Below are 25,578 nucleotides of genomic sequence, written 5' to 3' on the forward strand. Positions count from 1 at the left end.
TAAATATTAACTTAAGAAAAATAAAATAAATAATAACACAATAAAATTAAGATAAATAACAACACAATAAACTTAAAATAAATAATAGCACAATAAAGTTAAAATAAATAATAATATAATTGATTCGTGTGTTGTAAGATAAGAGATCAGTTTACTGCAGTGATCCGGAAACCATAGGTGGCTGTGGGTAGGTTTGGTAACTATAAGTGGCTGTGGGTAGGTCTGATAACTATAGGTGGCTGTGGGTTGGTCTGGTAACGCATACTTTTGGGAGGATTTTGTCTTACAACTATCTTATTAATTAGCATTCCTAACTTTGGGTGTTAGCTGCAAGGTTTTATCAGGTAAATGAACAATAAAATTGTCTCAAACTTCACTTTTAAGCAACAAATTTCCAAATATTTCCTGAGGGAAATCACATTGTCCCAAGTCATGAGTGAGGGTGGGCCACACTTGGATTAAATTCTGACTAAGTGATCCCATGACTTCTATGGGTTGGGGACTACTGGTTCATACAAATCAAAAAATGGTGAGAGAAAATTTGAATGTAGAAGAGAATTCAATAAAAAAAAATTTTAAGGAAAGTTAGTCGTATTTCTGAATCAAGTTCTTCCCAATATTTCTTCTTCACCACAGTGTATTGTAGCTATGTATTTATTATTGACATTTTTTATAAACTAGCAATTAAAAGGCTAATTTTTCATTAAATTAATTTGTTTACCTCAAATTAATGAGTATATAATTCAAGGAAATCTTAATTTCATTCTCCTAAAAAATTATTGAGAAAGGAGTTTAACTGTTTTCTTTTAAACCGTTCATGTGCATTAAGAAATAAGGTAGATAATTGAACTTAAATAAATTTCCAAAATATAAATATAAATATAATTATGATGGCATTTTTTTTAAACAGAGAGTCTTCAAGAGTTTTTATTAGAGTTTTCCAAAAATGTTTCTACAGAGATTTAAAAAAATAGTAATACTACTAGGAGGGAAGATCTGTTCATTAGACCGATCCACTGTCCTATCGTCCTCTTCATTCTCAATATCAATCTGATTTGTTTTTATTTTTATTTCTACAGATTTTGCAATGTAATAAGCAAGGAGTTATGATATCTAAGGTTAAAAAACTTTTTAAAGTTCTGTAGGATAAATTCATTTTCATTAGATTATATAAAATTATAAATATTATTATAGCAGTAATAAGAGCCAAGGTAAACGTGAGGACCATGATACTTGTTTTATTAACACAAGGGAAGTTAAGCAACATCGAACGTTGTCAACAACTTAGATGGGTAACCACCAGAAATGATTAATGGCTCATACCGGAAGACCCTTATTGCCATACCCCTTCCCCTGGATTTATGAGGCCCATCAGCATATTGGAGGCAACTCACAAACTGGGTGTAAGACTGATGACACCTTCATTATGGATCAGGAGCAAACATAAGGCGAAAGATCTCCACGGTAGATGTGATAGATTAGCAATATCCCTGAACTAGTACTTTTCTATTTATTTTTTTAATAATTAACATTAATAATTTCATTTCTTAAAGAAATATTTCTAATCAAAAACTTTTTTCGTAGGTGGAAAAAGTTCTAAAATAAACAAAAGTGAAATTATTCGTTTATTTGTATGTGCTTAAATTAAGGTATCAATTATTTTTGGGAACGTTTTAATTTCAAAAATTTATTGTTCTTTTTTAGTTCAATTCAACCACTAAGTCACCAAACATATGTTTATTAATCAATTATCATCTACGTTTGACGTTTGAAGTGTAAAGCCAATTTTAAAAATATCATTCATTATTTCAATCTTTTCAGTTTATTAAAACTCATCAATTGAACAAACTTCTTCGTCATTTTACTTTCTTCCTCGGCCATTATCATAGGTAGTTGAACCATACAACTTCTGGTAATTACTGAGGAAGAAAATTGATGACGGAGCTAGTTAAGGAGACGAATTTTATTAAGCAAACAAGATAAAAATTATCTATGAAAGTCTTATAAATAACAAAAATGTCAATTGTGGATTATAAGGAAATAATGACTTAGGTTGGTGATGTTGAAAAATTATTACATTGAAAATAAAACTGCACAATCACTTTTTTTCTGAATTTGCTCTTAAATAAAAAAAATTCTTATAATTTAAAAAGAAAAGTAAGTTATTTTTAAAAAATATTCAAATTATCAATAGCTTTCAGTAAAAAATCAATAAAAATTAAATTTATGTTTTCTAGATCTGTAAGGTTAATGTTTTTGTTGATAATTTAAATAATTTCCAGAGAAATATACAATTATTTAATTTACGAATAATTATTTGTAATTATAAATGCTGATTTTTTAAAAGAAGTTTATTGATGTAATAACATCATCTAATATTAATATACTGTAATTAATTTAAAGCATGTTCTAATATTTTATTAATAAAAAAAATTAATTTTATATATATACATATACACATGTTGGAAACAGAGTTGTATGTATCTAGTATAATTGGCTTTTAATAATTATTTTATTTTAATATAACTTCATGTGTTCTAAAAATATTGATGATACTATCATGAAATCATTTTTATTATTATTTTTTTTTATTAAAAAGGAAAAAATAGGAACAGTGAAGGGAATTGAACATGTACCCATTGAAAGTATTATTAATAAATTTAAAAATATTCTTCATTTTATAAAAAAGTTGTTTATTTCAACACAACCATAAAATTTAAAATTAGATGAAAGCAAACAAGCTTGTAAAATAATTCCTAATTTACCGATTGGTATTCTTGTTGAAGAAGCACAGTTCAAAACAATTAGAAACAAATAACATGTTAGATAAACCATGATGAGAGAAAGCAGATCCAGTAGACGGAATTCCAAATGTGACTGCACTCGTAGGCTTGTTTGAATGTTGTCATGTCACAAATAGAAATGGGCAAGGCGCCAACAACTCTCTTTGATTCATAAATTTGATCTATGAGTGCCTATTTTGTTGACATTAATTTTATGTTTTAATTAAAATTGTTTAATATTTTTTTTTTGTAACTGATTTAAACTTTATAAAATTACTTTTAAGAACTTTAAGTATCCCAACTCGAAATATGTCATAACATAATTATAAAATCGCTAATGAAACACTAAAAAATAAAAATACTCTTGGACTAAAACAAAATCCCCAAAAACATTAAAAAAGGATTGTTGATTTTTTTGATTTTATGGAAGACGGAAAAAACAAATGTTAAGTATTATACAAAATCATACAAAGATTTACTGATCACTGGGCTAAATTAATCAAAAATATTTTAATTTCACAATTTTTAATACTTAAAATTATTAAATGATTAATAAAGATAAATAATTATTATCTTGTTTATCTAAAAAAAATTATAATTAATAGATAAAAAAAATTACATGAAATTAAGTTTTGGATTTACTCAAATAATAATCAATATCTTACCCCCTCCAATAAATGGCAGAGGTGATACATACAAAATTTGGAAAATAACTAAAACTAAAAATTAAAATTATGAAACAAAACATTTTGGATATGCTTCTGAGAAATATTTTTATATTATTCAAATAACATAACCCTTAATTATCAAAATGATTCTTGTTAAACTTTTTTATCTTTTAATTTGTCTTAATAAAACATACCATATTTATGTTTAATAGGATTTAGATTCGGACAAAATCCCACCCAAAACATCTGATTGTAGAGTTGTCATGGTAACAGGAATGTGTGGTCCTTTATATATCATTTTATTATCATATAATTATTAATAATCTGACATTGTCTGAGTCCCAGAAATACCTGATAAAAGAAAATATATGTAAAATGTGAAATATAAAGAGTTAAGGATATAAATAACGTAAATAAATATCTTCTAAAAACATATAATTCAACAAAATATACAGTACCTTTTTTTTATACACTAGAGATCAGATTAAATGATACATGACTTGGATTTTAATGATAATTTTGCACTATGATAACAATCCACTAGGCTTTATAATATTTCCCTAATACTGTATCGTAAACTGTGCATAATTTATCATAGTGATATAAATTGACTAGAATAAAAAATAAAACATCATTTGAACACCTTAGCGAACACTTTATTTAAGCGATAACTCTCCCTCTCTGTAATATTTATTATTTTAAGTTCATTAAATAATTTTATCAAATTCTTGAAGAACTTCAAGCTTAAATAAATACATATGATGTGAAGATATACTGATAGCTATTGAAAAATCTCGAATATGATTATGAACTCCTCCTAACTTGTTCTGGAGCCATTGTTGTATAATTTTATTAATTTTTAAAAAACTTTTTATGTAGCAGAAACTTACTGTAAATCTATTGCTTAAGTAATCCTAACAAGTCTTTTATATGGTATATAAGATTTTAAATAATATTATTTAGCATTCTTATTCTAGTATATTTCATAAAAAATAGAATGAAAAAAAATATATATTACAGAATTTGATCAAGGTGTAATATGTAAGTTAAGATAATACCAAACATTTTTATGCTCATACTGTACTAAACTTCGAGATATTCAGTCAAATAAAATTCATTATCGATTGAAATTTATGAATAGGACTGAGTGCTCTTTGCACGTATGTTGTTACTAAATCCGTTCAAACGCATATATTCCTCTTCCATATTTTCATCACCAAAGAAACCTCTGTCTTCTTCTTCTTCTTCTTCAACACCTTCAATTTCAGGACATTCAACTAAATCTTCCTCGGCCACAGATTCTTCCTGCGGTTTCCGAACAGGCTTTGTTGTACCATAACATTGAATGGCAAATTTCAACTCAAGAAAAAATGCATCACCAGGTGATATCTAAATATAAAGAAAAAATAATAATTTAATTCAATTTATTAATCATCCAAAAATAATAACTAACTATATATTGTAATATTTAAAATTAATTTAAAATAACTATTAAGAATTTATTATTTATTTTTATTATTCTCAGATCTAAAATATAGCTTTGATGATGATAAGATTTAAATATCAACTAAATATGAGAATTTCATTTTACTAAACATTATTGACTCTATCCCAGGCCAGGTTTTCCAGACAATCACAACACAAAGACACTTAACTAAATTAATAGCAACTTTTACAAATACAATTAAATCCTAGGTAGAGCAAACTAACCGAGTATATAATCATCTTTGATGACTGATGGTTCTTTATGTCTTCTTTCTAAAGATGCTAACTCTGACAGTAAACAAAGGGTTGGTCCTCTTCTAGTTTTAAGGACATGTCCAATCTCTCGGTGATCCAAACAAAGAGTGTCTTTCTTCCTTCAATGACATAATCTTCTTGGATAATTGGTGATTCTTGATTTCTTCTTTCTTAATATCTACTAAGATAAATATCAGTAGACAAAGGGTAGTCAGCACCACCTGCTTCCAGGAGACTTCCTCTCTCCCGCCATCCCATTAAACAAGTGTCCTTCTTTTATTTCTTTCCTTCCGTTTTTATTCACAACGTTCGATAATTGATGTAAACATTGATTGTAGCACAATGGTTTTGAGTTTTATGTCTATGATTTTCTCAATGTAGATTTTTCCTTAATACTTATTTTCCTCTTCTATTTATTCTTAATTCTAGCAAAATATAACCAATACTTGCCACGGAGGAAGAGGACATTGGAAGGAAAAACATATAGGTTTGAGATGGAAGGACTGATAAAGGAGCTGGGTGTGGAAGAGATTAGGAGAAGCAAAAGACTAGAAGGAGGAACCCATGGTTTGATGGGGATTGTTAGAGGGCCATAAAAGAAAGGAATAAGGTTCGAATGAAGATGCTCCAAAGGAAAAAACTCGCAGGACATATGATCCATATTCCGAAAGAAGAAGAAATCCCACTCTATTTCACTTACAATGATTCACGATGTAAATACTTCATTGATAATTGTTATCGTCTTCTTTTTCTTTTTAGATTAATTCGTACAATAATTTTTTTTGAGAAACAACAAAAGTTGAAAACATTTCAATCTATGTACTCAAATATAGTAGTAATTCAAACAGACTTTGGAAGGACGCATGCCGCCATCTTGAATATTTTGAACGATGCATCTTTACACCATATTTGACTGATCAAAATTTGTTAGCTTGCTTTTTTGGTTAAATAAACAATACTGAAATGATACATAAAATAAAACAAACTAAAAACCATTTATATAAAAAAAGTAACTATTTACTCAAAAAGAGGATATTACAATATAGAATAAAATTGTAATAAATTTTTGTTATTATTATTATATAATTTATATTAAAAAAAGTGGGTTTAATATTGTTCGTTCAGTTTTTTCTAGGTCTTTTTGATTGATATTTAATAGTAAAATTGAATCCCACAAAAAAAAAAATTTAAATTAAGTTTTTTATAATTAAAGTAACATAATCAACAGAACAAAATGTATCATCAGGTCAACACAACAAATGTATTACCAGATCTAATACCTCTTATAATTTAATTTATGATATAAAAAATAAATATTTACCTTCTCTTCAACTGCGACTTTCCGAACGTTCCAAAGAAATTCTAATATTGCCACAAAAAATGCTGCAATACAACCGACCAACAGAACCAAGAAAACACCACCGACATTAGCTATACCTAGCTCTGAAGAACTTGCATCTTCTTCTACCTGGAAATTATTAATTGTTTAAAAACAATTATTCTTAATAATAAATTTAATCTAACTATATAATATAGATTTAAATACCGGACATTTGTTTTCTCCATCCTCACTGTTTTTCCACCATTTATCCTTTAACTGTTGAAGCTTACCGGATTCCTGCATTTTTAGAACTGAACCGCTGATAGCAATACGATAGGGCGAATCTAAAATCGACAAGGATTAAATGAAAGAAGAGAAAAAAAATATTTTTTCTAATCATATACACTTAAGTCACAGTACAAAATATTAATTTATAGCTTGCTGTCGAGGTACATGTTAGGTATAGGCAATAATTTAAAATGTGAAGTGCACTATGATCAGAATACCTCAGACAGACAATACTGCCATGTTATTTTCGTTAATTGTCTATAATTTATTCATTTAATAATATTGATTTGTTTTCTATTTTAAATAAAAATAATAATAACAAATGTTATATAGTCTATTTCTTCTTCATTTAATTTCAAATACATTGACTTTGTTAATCATAAATTGATTTAAAGAAGGAAGATGGTCCGGATGCTAAACATTTAGTAATGATAAATTAATATAATTAATATTAAGTTTCAATTTCATTTTTAATTATGTCTGTTATTTATGAAATAATAAAAAATTATAGTCAGATACAGTTTTGTTTTCAACATTTTAAATAAACCAAATATTGGTATAGTTGAAATTTATTGAATATTGATCAAATGAAGTCAAATGATATAATATATAAATTAAAAAAGAAAAATAATAATTCATTATATTTTTTAAGAATGGAATATTGCATGTGTCAGGTTAATATAAAAATTAATTTTTAAGCTTATGAAATGAATTGAGACTAACTGAAAGGCATGGCTATCCCATATCCTTTTGAATCAAGAAGGCCACCAACTTGCATTAATGAACAATGTTTTTCTTTTTGGTACTCAATGGTCGTAGATTCCATGAAGAACGCGTATGCTCTTTTACCACGCAATACTCTTTCAACTCCTTCATCATTGCTCTTAGTAAAAACAGAGGGCCGAGCTGATTCCATCTGACTCCATATTTTTTGGTAAAGACTCACATTGCTATCCTGTAAAATTAAAAATTAATTAAGTCCTTTGTATAGTTATATATTATTGGCAACAGTTTTATTTGTACATATTAAAATTATAATTATTCGTTTTTGGAACCAGTCAGGTGAAATGAAAGAAAAAGAAGTTGTTAATCTTTCTTTTTATCATGAAATCCAATGTTTTGACTCAAGTAGTACAGCAGTGCTTGCAGGGTAGAGTAAAAATTGATTAGTTTACACATGGCGCCCAGTAGGTACAGTATCCTACGCCAAGAGCACAACCTTTTTTTTTTTTTAACAATGACTAGAGCTACTTTAAACAAGAGATGGGAAGGCCTATGAATGAAGAATTTACAAACATGTCATGAAACAAGTATTTTATGACAGTTATACTATTTTGTAATTTAATGCTTAAATTTTTTTTTTAATAATTTATTTATTGTTTTTTACAACTGTATAAAAATATATATGGGTGCGGGTGGCACCCAGGTAAGGCACGATGCTACTAACGCCAAGGACCTGGGTTCAAATCCGGCTGGCCGAAAATTGTTTTCTGTTACACTGTAGCCGTGAGTCAACCCTATGGGTTCTGGAGCCCTCCTGGGGTCCACCCAGCCTCATAAATTGGGTACCCTTAGTTGGGTAAAAATCTGGTGGTCAAGCGTGATTAGGACCAAATCACCTCTTTGCACAACCGTTGGTCTAGTAAGTACTTCGTTAGGAAGTACTGCACCCCTTCATGGTTTGTAGTGGTACAGTTATTAATTTTTTAATAAAAGTATATATATAACTAGTAAATTTTCTATAATTTATAAAATGACATGATACAAACATATAGATAATCTATCTACCCATTACTAGAACTCTAATAACATAGAGAAGATCTCAAGGCTATTTTCTTTTCAGAGGCCTAGGAGGATTATCAGGTAATGAAGGAGAAACCAGGTTAGAAACAAGTGGATTTGGGTTGTTGGTAAGTTTATCATGGAAGGATTGGTATCTGGTTCTGGCTTAATCGACAGCATATGGAACATTGAGGTCCTGATGGATGCTTTCATTTGTGACAGAGTAAGGAGCATTAAGGATTTTGGATGGTAAGGATTGGATAAAAGAGGAATTTGATGATTTAGTGGAGCCCTAAAACTCAACGTTTAGATTAAATTTATGTTTTATCATTTTAATTTTACGTTGTTTTTCATTCATGTAAAAAATTGCATTATTTATAAATGTTGTATTGTACATAATTTGAATACTTTGCGATTTTAAAATAATTTTTGTAATATTTGAATTAAAAGACCCTTAATTGCTCAAGGTCATGGGGCAGAAAACAAAGCTGATCTTAAATAAAACAAGTACATACTGCTATGTAATTGAAATACCAGTATGAGAAAGGAGAAAATGGAAGGTAAATTTAATTAAACCAGGGGTTCTTTTGTCTGCATTTGTGAACATGTGATGGCACCTGTTGGGACAGATCGGAGGCTTTTACACCATATAATGCACACAGGTGCTTGAGGGCCTGGGATGAAAGTGTCTAGGGGCAGGTAGGACATCCTAAATAGACTACTGATGTCGGTAAGGACCTAGGCGATAAAATATTGTAATATCCTCTTTTTTAATAAATAGTTGTTTTTTTATGTATTGTAATAATAATTTTTTTTTTAAAACAGAATTTTATACAGTTTTAACTTAATTCTCATATCTTAGGTATAGCTTGGGTTCAAATTAAAAGCTTTAATAGTAAATAGATAATAGAATTTTATTTAAATTTTATAACATTTTAGACTCTTAATCTTGGTAATCTCTTAATCTTAATTTTGGTTTAAAAAGGCAAATGAAGAACATTGAAACGATAAATAAAATAAAAACACATTAAAAACCCTTTATACATAAAAATATACTACTTACACAAAAAGAGGATATTACAGTATAGATGATTTTAGTTATGTTTTTATTGTAAGTATTATGTTAATATTGTTCATTTCCTTTGTTGAACAGAAAGGCAAGCTAACCAATTTTTATCAGTTAAATATGCAGTCGCAAAAGACATCATTCAAAGCCAAGATGGCGGCACCATTCTGAGACAGGAAGTCAGTCACAGGTCACTCGAGGAGTGTCAGAAGAGAAGGAGACAAGTAAGGATCTTGAAGTGTACAGGAAGACAGAGGGGATGGAACATGAGACTGGTAGAATACAGAACATCCAGGCAAGCACACTCATGGCATAGGAGTAGGATCTTGGACCATCGATTAAGAGTCAATATGACTATAAAAGATCTCAGTAGGTATTCTCAATACATAGCATATTACATAAACTTTAAATCAATAGGTCTACCATGCTAGATTATTATACCTCAATTGTAATATATTTACATTATATATTACATGCTATATGCATCATACAAACAAGACTTCATTTTATAATTTAGAATCCCTGTATGCCACCTTAATCATAGCCTAATAAATTGGTAAACATGATACCGCTGGAGAAGATCTCTAATAGTTAATTACATATAATCTATCATACCATAGCAAGGGGGTCTATGGTATCTAGTCCTTGGATTAAATAATCTGTCTAAGAGAGAAGAATGGATAATGATGAAGTATGTAGTGAGTAGGAATTTACTGATCTTGTATAGCAGTCCCAGGTGCCAGACTCAATCAAATTCTTAAAAAGTAAATGATTTATTAATTTGGAATTTATTCAATTTATGTGATTAATTCAATGATTGGCTACCTGCCAGGATTAATAGGATATATTACCGCTATTCCGTAACTTTGACATTTTCTTTTCAAATCTCAGAAAATAAATAAGTTTCATAAAATGTGATAAATGCCAGTACCCTGAAGAAATTAGCAGATGATCCTCCTTTAAGTACTCCATACTTGATTTTATTCTGATTAGCGAGGTCCTCAACGCTCTCAATCGTGGCATCCATTCTGTCCATCGTTAAAAACGCAGCGAGGTTGGCAGTGTAAGATGAAATCATAATAAGTACAAAGAACCACCACATTCCAGCTACGACCCTTGTAGAAAGTGCTCTGAAATATCAAGTAAACACTGTTAAATATTTATAATTTTAATTAATAAAATAATAAATAAATAATAATTAATTTTAATTAATAATTTTCTATTACTCTTCATTTCAAAATAGAATAATAAATGAGAATTCTAAATTATTCATAATATCAATTTAATAGATTAAAAAACATAGAATGACATTTAATTTATTAATACAAATTTTTTATTATGGCAATTCATGAGTATTACAATTCAAAAATATTTTTTATCCTATAATTAAAGCTCCAATAATTTAAGTTTGTACAACAGAATAACTGATACTGAAAAATTATAATTAAAGATTATTTTATTGTTTGTAAAACTGAAGAAAGTTTCCTTAGTTTTAAAACAATAAATATCATTTTATGTTAATTAGAACTTATAAAAAAAATTAACATGCGATTAATCGGCAAAGAAACTTTTACAACCTTTCGTTGAAAAACAATTTCTCTTCGTATAAACAAAGCCGTCACAATTTTTTCTGTGTTATTAGTTAAACAGCAATGATATCTTACTGAGGTGCAATATCAGAGCCTTGTTGCATGAGCGATCCAATATTGTGCCAGATAGCATTGTATATAGCCAAAGTGTTTTCAAGCTCTTCTGGGTCTTTGTTGCACGGGTGAGGGTTTTTCCATTCCATAGGAGAGATCCTGTAACAATGTTAGTTTGGGTTTCTTTGAATAATATCGCATGCTTCAGTCGACGAGTTTCCTTTCCCCGCTCTTCTTCAAATAACGCTGCTACTGTATCCGTAACTTCAGGTATTAAAAATGTAATAGGGTATATTAAGTCAAAACACAAGGGTTCATAAAGCTTTAGTAATTAAACTTTTTTAAATAGAAATCTTGTTAGCTGTCGGGTGTTAGATAAGGTTAATAATAAATATTGCAGATCCGGAGGAGGTGCTATGAGGGAAAACCTACTTTGGCAAAAGATCACATCCTTGGGCCATAAGAGACCCAATAGAAAACCAAAGGCAGTTGTGGAGAGAGAAGATGCACTCGAGTTCAGTTGGATCTGGATTGCACGGGTGAGGATTATCCCATTCATCGGGCGTGCATCTGCAACAAATATTATTTTCTACGTCTACATATCTACAGTTAAAACTACAAAACAAGCAATAAACTACAAAATCAAAAATATCTGACAAAACAACAAAAGATATAAAGTACACAATACATATAATGTTACTAACTACTAAAAACAGAGTTTGAACTAACTATACAATCTTTAATCACTTAGTTTCAAATTTTAAAAAAAGAACCTAAATTTTTGAACATGATTTTAAAAATAATACTTTAATTACAAGACCTGAACATTAATATCCATGTTATGTTATGGCTTTTCACTATGTACAACTTTGTAAAACAACATTCAAACTCTGTTGAAATATTAGTCAAAATCTATAGTTATATTTAAAGAATATGTATAATAGAAAAGAAAAATACGGACATTTACTACTATAGACAAAGCCGAGAGAATATAAAAGCAACAAAATAAATAAATATTACAATAAGGATAAACAACACAAACTACAATAGACAAGGTGTAATGAAAAAGGATAGGAAATTAATTGAAGAGTAGTTGAAATAATCCTGTAAAGAATGTGTTAAATAAAATTATTTAACAAATTATATAGCAATAAACAGAAAAAAAATCTTAGATCGGGTTGATGAAAGTTCATGAATCACAAATATAGCACCATTTTTGTTTCAGTTTTGTAATAACTGATAATGTTTATTCCACTTAGGTAGCTTTTATACCAAATACTTTTAGAATAAGAAACTTAGTTACTTCAATAATTTATTAAGAATATCTGAAAAAACATAAAAATTAATTTAAAAAATTATAATTGCCTTAAGGGCAAAAATTTAGAACAAAAGTATGATTTTATTATTAACACAAACACTCTTGATCCAATTTTACTCTCAACATTTATTTCGCAAACTCTCCAAAGTTCCGGCCCTCAGGCCATTTTCAAGGAGACAACCTTAAATATTGATGTCATGTATTCTTTAAAATGTTTCTTGCAGGCTAATGGCCCATGTCATATAAAATTTTTATAATTTAAACTTATAATTTTTTCACATAAAATATCGTCTGTATTTAATCTTACTAACATTATTAACAACAGAACCTAAAGCCTAAATCAGGTTCTGTTGTTCATTACATTATTATATTATAATTACATTATTACATTATTAACAACAGAACCTGATTTAGGCTTTAGGTTCTGTTGTTAACAAGATTAAATAGAGACAATATTTTATGTGAAAAATTTTAAGTTTAAATTATAAAAATTTTATATGACATGGACAATTAGCCTGAATTTTAAAAGATGTATTTTGAAATGAAGAAGAAGATGTTCTTTGAAAATTAAAAGAAATATTTTGAAGAATATATGACATCAATATTTAAGGTTGTCTCCTTGAAAATGGCCTGAGGGCCGAAACGTAAGAGAGTTTGCGAAATAAATGTTAACAGTAAAATTGGATCAAGTGTGTTTGTGTTAATAATAAAATAAACCACTCTCAAACAATCAATATAATAAAACATTAATTTAAAAATAGGATGTTTTTAATACATATATTTATTCCTGTTTTGGGGATATTTCGTCCCCCTCTTAATATAATATAAATCACTTTTGGTTTTAACAACAATACATTTAATACCTTAAAATAATCTGCATTATAATAAATTTTAACTTTATAACAAAGTAATGCTATAATGATAATGTTATGTATTGGTAATACCAGGCTGAAAAAGAAGTTAAATTTAATTTAATATATATTGTGGGTATTCATTGTTGGTAGTTGCCAGCTTATAAATATGCTGATAGAAGAGAGTAACCGGGGAGGATCAACCCTAAGGCAGGTAAGCAGCCCTTCACTAACACCTGCATGACAGACTACACTCAATAATCTTATCTCCGATCCATAAACAGCGGAAAGAGCAAAGTGTTTTAGAGATCAAAGGACCTAATGCCGCTTCAATTTTTCCATATTAGAGTTCTAGTTTCAGCCCCTATAATTTGATCAGCCAATGAAATGGCTGAGCAAGAGTTCCAGAGCTGCAGGACAGAGGATGAGACCAATAAAGGACATCCAAAGCCATGGACCAGCTAAGCCAGTCCGAGAGTTAGATATACTGAAGCAGAAGTCCGTCAAAACAAACTTCAGATAAGTTATAATGATAATATCATGCTGTAATTTTGAATGGCTAATGAATTAGATATTAGAGTCAATAGGATAATCATGGTAGCCCCCGATATTCTCAATTTCATATCAGCATTGATTATGATGGTGTCAGCTTGTTCATACTCTCTCTTATATCAATCATACCTCATATTTAGAAACCTGTAATAAATTTCATGCTTTCCCAACTTGATTTTATGGTTTAAATACCCTGTATGCCACCTGATTATCATAGTAAGTACATTGGTAAACACGATACCTTTGGAAAAAATATTCAATGATTAGTTATATCTCTTATACCTTATATATTATCGTATAGCAAAGGGGTCTCTGGTATCTTAGCTTAAATAGATAGGGAATACATTTTAAACAACAGTAGGTCGGTTCCCATAAAGAATCAATATAGAGACACACAAATACAAAATAAATGCTGTTTTTGGAACCCTTATCTGCCTTAGGATTGGGGTTAGCCAGAAATATAGTAATAATGATCAATAATTTAGACCAGAAAAAAAAATGTCTTCTCTTTTTTAAAATTTTTTTCCTGCTCTAAATTATTGATCAAGTAACATTGTTTTGTCAAAAAAATTTAAATTTGTTATTATTCTGATAATTGTAACATATTAAATGTACTGTTTTTAAAACTAGCAGTGAATTATATTATGCTGAAGAGGGGGATGCAATATTCCAAAACCCCAAAAAGAGAATAAATATATATATATATATTAAAAGCATTGTATTTTTATTTTAAGTTTTTGACCTTGAAGAAATTATAATTTTAAAGTATAGGTCATGTAATGAAACAAATTACCCTTTGTAATACCATGGTCTGAAACAAACACATAATACTATGGGGGCTTTTTTGGACCCCAATAGAATATTTGCATTTCTTATTTATTTTATTACCCCCTGGTATCAATATTCCATCTTGTTAGTGAGAATAAGTAACAAAGTTGATATAAAGAATGGATTTTAAAAATATTTAGAGAGAAAAAAAACATCATAATTTGTTACTCCCCTCTTGTTATATGGTTGTAACTGGTTCTGGTTCTTCCATGTCAATCTCCTCGCCAGCACAATTCTTATCTTTATTGGTTTCCAAGACATTCTTCATCATTTCTCGATTCTTTTTAGCCTGAGTAATGATGGATCGTTCAATCTTCTCATTATGGCTGGTTTAACAAATATTTTACTTTGAGTCGGTTTCTGCTTACAAATGCCCTTTTTGTAAGTACTCTTGTTTCTACTCATAGTGAATGTGACAGTCATTTCTCAAATCAGAGCTAGTTTATCTGTTTCCACTCTCTTTTGTCTAGTATATATGTCCTCATATCTGAGATAAGTCGAAATGTGGAAAAACCTTGTACCAGACATGGTTGCTCCAAATACAAAACTCTGAAAGCACCATCTTAGTGCAACAGGTTCTCAGTTCCTTTTAATGGCTCCACTGCATAGAAGAAGCCATATGTAGGCATATATTTCAGTTTCGTCAACAAGAACCCAATCCTGTTTTTCCACTGAACCTTGAAGTTGCATTTTTCCGTTTCTACAAGTACCCTCTGGTTAGCATGATTCACAAATTAGGAGGGTACTTTAAGAAAATGTTTACTCGATGAAAACAGTCACGGTGAATCTAAATAATTCCACAGAAACGCATACACAGCGCATACCATGGGGGTTCTGGAGGGACTCATCCATGTTTTTACTTAGAAAGAACTGTTTAATATGGTGTCCCTGTAAATTTAATGGAAACTTACTCATGTAGTTCAAGATATTTTAATGACAAAATTGTCAAGCAATTCGAAAGTTGGGTGATTTTGTTCATAAGTTATTACTAGAAAAAGAGCTTGTGGTGTCATTAGAGACCCCTGTGGTATTACAAAGGTTAATAAAAAAATACTACAACTAAAGACATACCTATATTCTATCTACAAAATTATTAATGGCAGATATTAATGATGCCATTAACAATCTATTAAACTTATTGTAATATAGTTAATGTGATCCATGAACTTACCTATTGCTAAAGCATGACTTAACAATTGGCAAAATATCTTCTGTATAAATTTGACATCCTACAGCTAATTCTAAGCTGTAGTTATGATATTAGAAAAATTGAAAATAATAATACAATGAATCTAGCAGCTATAAGGAATATTTTTAAAAAGTGATAATCTATTAACTACTAGAGCTACTACAGTTTTGAATGTATTAAGCACTTCTTGTACAACCAGCAGGACTTATTCCTGTTATTTCATAATAATCTTTCAATATTGTAGTTTATGACTAACTAATTTACTGAGCAACAAACTGATTTATTGAATTAAAATTAAACTAAATTTAAATACTATACGTTTTCTTTTAAGTGCTGTAATACATTCGTTAGTACTATTTTTGCAAGATGAATTATTACGCTAAGTTATTGCTATAAACATGTAGACAGTTGGTCAGCACGTAACAAAGTACTTATCCTTGAACGGGCATCAATGTCTCAATAGCATCTGATAAAGTGACACGTTTTGGCGTATCTTCCATTGCTGAGAAATAAAAATAATTATATATATTGTAGTGATATTTTATGTCTATTGTAAAATAAAATAAAAAAATGTTCACTATTGCCATGAACAGAACAAAGACACAGGAAGTTGAACAATAAAATATAAATTTTGTGAAAAATATAGAAAAAAAGTTAATATTAATTGTGGTTTTAGAGCACTTACTCAGCCTCCACAGGCTAATACCAGTGGCGTGGTAAGAGGGTTGTGCTGGGATCTCAAAGAGCTCAAATCTACCCCTCATACATGAGTGGGCTTAGGGATCCTCAAGTCAAGAGTGTAAATGTGATCAGAGGTTTTATTTCATTGTTATATTAGTTCAGAATTTTACTTATTTTATTTTCTCCTTGTTACTTCATGTACTTAGTTTGATTATGTTTATTTTATTAATCTTTCGGTTTATATACATATAGAGATTTTATTTTTTTTTTTTATTATTATAATTTTGGTTTAAATGTGATCATTTATTGCTCAAGGTTGAGGCATATTGTAGTTCTTATCAATTTAACATTCAAAACATTATTAATTATTAAAAAATTAATATCAGTAATATAGAGAAAATATTATTACTCATTATATTCATTGGTAAATATAAATGAAGATAATAACAAATACAAAACCTAATACCCTTTGTTAGGGATTAAAATCTAATTTGCAGTCTTTTCATCCCTGCTCTCTCTTTTTTGTCATCACTTTTCATGAATGCAGCAAACAGAACATAAAATACAAATTTAAGGTAAGATACAAGTTATTTAATTTCCCCATCTTTTAATTTTTTTTTTTTACTAAAACTAAGCTAATTCAACACGCTCATTTGATTTCATGAACCAGCGTAGATTTAAACCCCCCTAGAAAAATAAAGTTCGTTCAATTCCAGACACCCTTAAAAAATTGCATTTTCTCTTTAACCTTTAATGTTTTATCCACTCGTCTAATAACAACTTTTATAAATATTTAACTTGTCTTTTCTTAAATTGAAAGGTCTTACCTCGCTAAGAAGTAAAGTAAAAGGGATACACCTAAATATGCAGTGGCCATGTAAATCCAGACATCAATTGAAAATGGCGACAGAAATGAAAATAAATCTGGAGGTTGCTTTGTTGGTTTACTGAACAAAATGCTGATTCCTAGAATCATAGAATTATATTAAAATAAGTATATCACTCAAATATTATTAAACATTATTTTTATGATTAACACTTTGACCGCAGGCAGAATTGGGTAAAAATTAGCTATAGATGAAACTAGTAGCTAAAATTGTCATGAATGCAAATTTTATTTACTAATTGTCCATTCATGAATAAGAGTCGTATCCTTGCTAATTTTTGCCCATCTCTGACAGCAGGGGATCCCCTCCACTTAAAAATATGATTTTTTTCGTTGATACTATCTGTTCTTTTAATTTAAATAAGCATTATATAATGTACAAAAATTAATATATCATTATTAATAAAAGATGGCAGGCAATGTGGAATGAAAGTCCACCCAGTAAGTTGAAACCTATAAAGAAAGATGTGAAGTCCTGGATTACATCAACCCGAAGTAGACGCCATGAAGAAGTAGTGATCACCCGACTCAGAATAGGACGTACCCGATTGACACACATCTACCTCATAACAGGAGAGGCCCCTCCAAAATGTTCGAAATGTAATAGTAATATGACCGTCAAACACATTTTTGAAGAATGTCATCACTACATATTAACTCTGAACCAGTTAGAGATACCAACAAACGTTCCAATGGCGTTGAGAAACGACGAATCCATAATAAAAAGAGTCATTAAATTCATCCACCAGACTAACTTAATAACCAGCCTTTAATTATTATAATTATCTATTTATCTTGCCTTATTTTTAAAATTAGAACAGTTACTTATCTGCTTTTCATCATCCTTTCCACTATCATAACGATTATTAAACAAATTATAATTGTCTAGCTAGATAATATTTCAAATGTCATGGAAATGAATCCCACTGGTGTGGATCAGTACACCATACCAAAGCTATGACTATGGAACAACTAGGCCTTACCAAAATCAACAACCAATGGGTGTTGATGACCAGGCTGTTAAACGCCGTTTCAAAACTAAGAAACAAACAAAAATGTAATATTTAGCCAAATAAAGTTTAAATACCTGTTTTTTTAACCTCAATGACACATTTTCATCAAACACCACTGAATCTATGTATGCAATCAGCTGATACATAAATGTTTTGCAGGGTTTTAACTGAATTACTGAATAAGAACTCCAGAAAGTAATTGTATATCACATTTTCTATAAAACATTTAGACAATGTGGAATAATCCAATATAATGTAAAAGAAAAATTTCTTTTTAATTAAAAAACTGTTTGAACATGAAAAAAATGTAATAGGAAGTGAGCGAAATAAAAGAATATATAAGTAATTAAATGAATATACTTCAAAAAATAAATTTGAATAAATTCATTGATAAAAAAAAAATTTGAAGGAGTGTAAAAAACCCTTAAAGGTGGCAGAATCCAAAACGATCTTAGCTGGTGGGAGCTAGGATAGTACTAAACATGGGTCGAAGCAATCCAAGGAGAAAATGAAAAAGACGATAATATCCCACCATGGCTTGACGATAATATGTCGCCAACCGCAGTCAAAATGTTAAACTAATTAAATATTAAATAAATTACTTTAACTAATTTCATTACATGAGATATGACAAAAACAAATGAATTATTTTATAAATACCAAGATTCATGAACGGCATAGTGAAGTCTACAGCACTTCTTCTTTCATAAGTAATTGTCAGGTCACAGATGGCAAGATCAGCTTTCTGAAATTTGATAATTGTTTCTCTAAATTTAGTTACTTAATTTATTTATACACATAATTTTTAGAGCATGAATTTTTTTTTTTCTGAAAGAAAATGAACTATACTTTTTAAAATAAAGGAAAATTGGAATGAAAAATTCACTAAATCTTTATATCATAGAAGTTGAATCTTTCTCTATGTTTTGTGGTGTGTTTAAATTTCTTAGTTTGTTATCTAATTGAAGTGTTTGTATCTTTTTTCCTGATGAAGCCCTGCAACTAGGGGCAAAACGTTGGCTCACATTAAATAGTTTAATGACTATTTGAGTTTTTCTTTAAACGCACCTGTACCAATTAAATAAATTTGTATCATTAAAATTACATAAAACTAATGTTACAAGGCTTAAACATGAACCTTTGAGAATTTCATATGTTTAATAATTCATATAATTGTTGTTTAAAATTAACCTATTTAATTTAGTAATATTAAAAGATAATTTTTGTGTTGTAAGATAATCACCCTCTCTCTCAACTCCTTGATTAGGCCATTCCATTGTTTGGTATCTTTATTGAACGAGCCGTAAGCCTTATCAGGAGCAAGATAAAATTTATATTCAAATTTCAAGTCTTTTGCTATTTCGTCGATAAGATCCATGGAATATCCGGCATACCTAGCGTTGCCTTCCAAATTGCTATCTACTTCTTTTAAGTAAGGTTCTCCCTGTAAAAATCATTATAAGTATTAGTAATTAATATAAAAATCAGAATCAGCATTACAGTAAAACCTCGTTACAACAAACTCAAAGTGACCAACAATGTTTTTTGTTATTAGAGATGTTTCACAATTTTTTTTTTATTAGTTAATTTTATATTATTTATTTTTTTAATTTTGAAAGATTAGCCGCAGTCAGACATAGCATAGAGGAATCTGAAAAACAAGGAAATCTTGAAAAATGTCTTGGATCCAGTTTTTCTTTGTACGTAAGCTTAAGTACAGTCGAAACAGTATAGCCATATTTAAACAATAATTTTGATTTGGTATCGATGCAGATGATTCTCCGGTGTAGGGTGGAATTACTCAATTAGTGTGAAACTGTGGATACATGATAGTGGATACCGATAACTACCTGGTATGTAGCTAAGATAAAAAGGAAGATACCTTTCACTTCTTGACAATCTCTCACAAGTATAGTGAAATTAGAATAAAATATTTTGTGCAGAGGACTTGTTCTCCAGAACAATTATTCACTTTATTAAAAGGATGTGATTGAAGAGCTCCAAGTAACTAGGTACGATGGGCTACATTAAAAAGAGCTCAATTGGTTAATACTTGAGAAATTCATGCCATATCACATTTTGTTACCATTGCTTTGTTTTTTTAAATCATAAATACTATATTGTTATTTTAAATTAATGCCTGTTATATTATATTATTATTAATGATAAAGAATATTATTATTTGGAGTACTCACAACTCTTGAAACAACGAAAAATGTTTTGTTGCTTATGCTTTGGTACATTTCTTTTCTCATTTGGCTTCTGGTTCTGGTATAAGAAATTCCTCTTTCGGGATCCCAATTACCGATCTTTCTGAATCCATTTTTGGTCAGCTCGGTGATATCGATAGTAAAGAATATTCTCTGGCCAGACTCATCAAATTTAATAGATCCGCTCATTCCTTCTATTTCCAGCTGAAAAGATAAATAAATTTTAGATTATAAATAAATGACAATAAAAAATAAAAAAGGGAATAAAATTAATCTGTCAGATTATATATTTTTTTATAATTTAAGCAGGAAAAAAGGTAAATTTGAAGTCTTTATCCCAGTATTTTAATTTGCTCTTAATTTCGTTAAACTCAATTTTTCACAACATATTCTTATTATTCCATCTTATATGTAAAATAAAATGTTACACTGCTAGCAGTAGGAGTACAGTAGCAATGCTATCTATGAGGGAATGGCGAACTAACAGCTTCATCATTGCCCTAACAGAGACCGCCACTCATGATGTAAAATAAAATATTACACGTTACTAAAAACATAATATAGTAGAAATTTTTTTTAAGCCATCTGAATGAATGAATTTTCTTGATTTCTTTTATATCTTTCTTACCAGATCGTTATTACGTGGTTGTTGTAACTGTTTGTAAGTCAACCTCATTTTTTCCCTAACTGTGTATCTGTGTATTACTTCTATAATTTCATAACAGTAAATACCACTCATAAAACAAAAGTTGCACTTACAGTGAAATCTCTCATCATAATAGGAAACTCTCCAATTATAATATTGCCAACATGGTATACATTGTGGGAAATCCATGTATAAAGTGTATTGTTGATTGTAATGAAATTAGTGTGAAAGCCCGTGTAGCAACATATCTTGATGACATCATTCATGGTTTCTCCTATGAGCTCTGCAGGCTTGGTGGAATGTTTGATAATAACTTTCAATGAATCAACATAGATTACACCAGTGCCTTCCTCGGTTATCATAATTTATAGAAGTAGATGACAAGTATAAATGACCTGAAGTCGGAATGCCAAAAGAAGCTCCTATATCCGCTACAGCTATTGAGTTTTTAAAAGACATATTTAGCTCTCATGGACAATGTTTTTTAAACTGAATTTATTTTTTAAAAAATCCCACCAGGACACCCGGCAACAAACGGATTAGCAGAACATTATGCACAAATTATAAAAAACTAACTGAAATGAATAAATAATCACACCACCCCTGTTAAACACTGAGTACGAGATATCTTATTCAGCAATATTCGAGCAACTCCTCTTCAATCTGGTCAATATAATATGCACTCCTCGTCCTCTTCAATCTGGTCAATATAATATGCACTCCTCGTCCTCCCAATGAGCAACTCCTCTTCAATCTGGTCAATATAATATGCACTCCTCGTCTTCCCAATGAGCAAGTCCTCTTCAATCTGGTCAATATAATATGCACTCCTCGACCTCCCAATGAGCAAGTCCTCTTTAATTTAGTCTTCTTCAATCACCTCCTGAAAACTATTTAAATAGGCACTGAAAATTAAATTAGAATTATTTTGTTAAACTTCACCTCAGATTGCAAAACGCCATTTCATCATGGGAGACCGATTGTTATCAAGAAATTATGTTGAAAGTAAAGCATAGAAGTTTGGCATCATTTAAGTACGAGGGTGGTTTGAAAAGTTCTCAGAATCACCGCTAGATGTCAGTGCCAGAGCAACAAGGTTCCCGCGCAATAATCACACATCCTTTGTGAGTGAACACGTAGTGTGAGTAGTAATGACGACTCTTTGTTGTTGTTGTGTAGTGGTTTGTGACAATGGAAAAAACTGAGATTTGAGCGATGATTAAGTACTTTATAAAGAAAGGTATAAAAGCAAAGGAAATTCATGCCGACTTTCAGAACATACTGGGGGATTCTGCTCCTCCATATTCAACTGTTGCCAAGTGGACCAGCGAGTTTAAATTTGGTCGGAAGAGCTTAGATAATGATCCGCGTAGTGGACAGCCAAAAAGTGCTACGACCCCAGAATTTATTGCAATAGTGCATAAAAAGATCATGGAGGATCGTCGACTGAAAGGCCATGATAATGGGCCTGGTCCTACTGGGATACCAGCCACACAAAATCTTCTAGGACACCTAGAATTCCCGGAAACCTCAAAGACTACATATCTCTTTTAAATAAGCATGGGAGTTATAATCTTGTCAAAATGGTATATATTGTAGAAAATCTATGTTAGAAAGGAATTGTTGGTATATGCAATGAAATTAGTGTAAATTACAAAGTTGTTGATTACACTTGATTTTTCAATTGTTTTCCTTAAGTTACCACATCTCCCCAACGGACACTACTCCCTGCTCCAGCCTGGAAGTACAGAAATTGAGACCCTTTGGCAATTAGACATCCCCTAGTGCATGTGGACAGCTGAATTTTGTCACTCAAAAATAAATTTAACCCTCTGAATGCACATTTAGAAAAAAACTATCTTATATTATTGACACTTACACACTGGTCAACCTTATATTATTGACACTTACTTATACACTGGTCTACCTTATATTTTCTATTCTCAGTTCAAATTCAATTCAATTTGAAGAGGAAATGGCAATTAAATCAATATGAAAAATGTCATTAAATCATTGATACTTATCTTATATTGGTTCATAAAAAAAAAAATTTACTTTTTTAATCTCATCTATGATTAAAGAGCCATTCAACCATTTCGTGGGTTGGGAACAGAGCAGTGGTGTTACTTCAACTTCTTCTTGGCTATCTCTTCGTATTTTCTGAACAGCTTCAGAATAAACTTTAACAGCATCATAAGTCAAGGCAGAATCTGTCTGAAATTAAATAAAAATTGCCATAATACTGTAATTACAATTTTTTAAAAATTTTTCTTAAAAGTGATAGTACCAAAAGAGACCAAAACAACAACAACAATAGTAGCAAATTAGTTTGATAAAGTAGTGAATATTTTTGAGGGGTTATCTCCAATAATTTCTAATAAAGTGCTCTTAACGAAGCCCTCCACTCCCACCCTCCATGGTAGCCTTACGAAATGTCACAATCACACAAAAAAAGGCAATCCTTCCCCGCCGGACCCGCCCGCCTAAGACCCCTGGGGAGTCACTGTCCTTTATCACTTTCGAAATATTAGCTTAAAATGGGAAGAGGAGACTTTAAGATAGTTTAATCGAGCGATATTAAAACAGCCCCTGAAATTGAAAAACGGCCTCTTTACTCCAAGATCATCAGAATCTCAACTACCAAATAGAAAGAGTTTACTTGATTGGTGGAAACCTGCCAGCTGAGTTTGATCTTCTGACATAAATATTGTGTCAAGAAAATGAACTTCTTATGCATGAAATGATCCCAAGGCCCTTTGAGCGTTGTAATGCTACGGTTTTTTTTTTCCCCTAAATAAAATATATAAGTATTATTATGCGATTACTTTCAGTGTATCTGCAGTTACTGGGACTTTATCCTCCAATAAGGTTTTATGGAAGAAGACCCAGTCTTGCACAGTACTCTGGACATAGTGGCGTTGAGGATTCACAAGTCGAAGGGTAGTTATGTTGGTCGTATCCAATTGTAATTCAGAATAGTCTAGGGTATGAGCATCCTGAAAACAATTTAAAATAACAAAATGCGGTTTAGGAATTATTAAAAAAACTATTAATAAGGGCAGTGCAACCGTATAAAAATAAAAAATTGTTGAATGAGGTGTTCATTGTTAATAAATTCGATTTGAGGAGAAGATGGTTGGGAGTGTGTTCAGTAGAGAATTACTGAACACAAATAAGTTGAAATTATTTTATTTTATTTTTTATGAGATTTCAAACAAAATGAGATAGCAACCAAAAAAAACACAGCATAATAAAAAATTAAGAATATGACAAATAATAATATAAGAAGGTAATGTATAATATTGGAATAGTAAGAATTCGTACAAGATGATGAACATTGAAAATTTTTAAAAAATGAAAGAAAGAGGGAAAAAATATACATTAAAAATCAAATAGTACTTTATGTAAATAATGAAAATATTAAAATTAACACAATGAGAAACAAGCTAAAGTTAATGATAAACATGGTAGAATAAAAAATCAATTTTATTCTGGACCATAACATGACATAAGGAAAGGCATGAAAATAAAATTAATTTTGTTAATTTTACTAATATATCTTCATATTTCGCATTATACCATGTATATTGTTTACTTATACGCATATTTCTCATTATGTTAATTTCAATTCATTCATTATTTACATACCTAAAGCACTGTTTGATTTCTATCATTTTTTAAAAATTATTATTTTATAAATTATCCTATGTTAGTTATCTTCTTGTATAAATTCTTAATATTTCAATATTATACATTAGCTTCATTCAGTATAATTTGTTATTTTTCATTTCTTGTTACACTGTTTTTTATTCTATTACAGTTCGTATCACATTTTGTTTTTGGCCCTGGTGAAGATCTGAAACTTAGATGTTTAAATAAATAAAACAATATAATCTTCATCTGTTTAAATAAATAAATGTTTAAATAAATAAAAATGTTCAAATAAATAAAACAAGCCAACCCGATCCTCTGACCATCTCCTAATACAATGTTTTTTTTTAAGTTACAATATTCTTCGAAAAGATTAAGATCAGTATTTGTCATCGGTTTGTTGTAGCTGTAAATGTTTTTAAACTTTACCAATCAGGCTTTATAAATAATTTTATTATTTCT

General features: G+C 29.7%; 2 protein-coding genes across 6 annotated transcripts in view; both read right to left on the bottom strand.

Moving 5' to 3' along the window:
- LOC106678489 (glutamate receptor ionotropic, kainate 2) overlaps positions 1–3,815 on the bottom strand; it is a 43,812-nt gene extending 39,997 nt beyond the window's left edge. For 2 of the 4 annotated variants that reach the window (XM_014417014.3, XM_014417013.2), the window contains exon 1: positions 2,766–2,983. In XM_014417014.3, the coding sequence (XP_014272500.1) occupies positions 2,766–2,835 (70 nt within the window). In that variant the 5' untranslated portion in view covers positions 2,836–2,983. Of the gene's footprint in view, positions 1–2,765; positions 2,985–3,645 lie in introns of those variants that run through there. The other 2 variants (XM_014417012.2, XM_014417011.3) reach the window with 2 other exon arrangements.
- Positions 3,816–3,869: 54 nt separating this feature from the next.
- Positions 3,870–25,578, bottom strand: part of LOC106678490 (glutamate receptor ionotropic, kainate 2) — a 33,586-nt gene continuing 11,877 nt past the window's right edge. The window contains exons 6-17 of one of the 2 annotated variants that reach the window (XM_014417016.3): positions 24,291–24,461; positions 23,521–23,679; positions 20,805–21,023; positions 19,853–20,053; positions 19,270–19,354; positions 17,538–17,676; positions 11,313–11,450; positions 10,580–10,778; positions 7,524–7,755; positions 6,738–6,856; positions 6,513–6,659; positions 3,870–4,840 (exon numbers count right to left, since the gene is read on the bottom strand). In XM_014417016.3, coding sequence (XP_014272502.1) covers positions 4,583–4,840; positions 6,513–6,659; positions 6,738–6,856; positions 7,524–7,755; positions 10,580–10,778; positions 11,313–11,450; positions 17,538–17,676; positions 19,270–19,354; positions 19,853–20,053; positions 20,805–21,023; positions 23,521–23,679; positions 24,291–24,461 — 2,067 coding nt within the window. In that variant the 3' untranslated portion in view covers positions 3,870–4,582. Of the gene's footprint in view, positions 4,841–6,512; positions 6,660–6,737; positions 6,857–7,523; positions 7,756–10,579; positions 10,779–11,312; positions 11,451–11,723; positions 11,862–17,537; positions 17,677–19,269; positions 19,355–19,852; positions 20,054–20,804; positions 21,024–23,520; positions 23,680–24,290; positions 24,462–25,578 lie in introns of both variants that reach the window. The other variant, XM_014417015.3, reaches the window with a different exon arrangement.

Source organism: Halyomorpha halys, unplaced genomic scaffold (assembly GCF_000696795.3).
Source record: "Halyomorpha halys isolate HHAL.00 unplaced genomic scaffold, Hhal_1.1 Scaffold145.1, whole genome shotgun sequence".
NCBI classification, from domain to species: domain Eukaryota; kingdom Metazoa; phylum Arthropoda; class Insecta; order Hemiptera; family Pentatomidae; genus Halyomorpha; species Halyomorpha halys.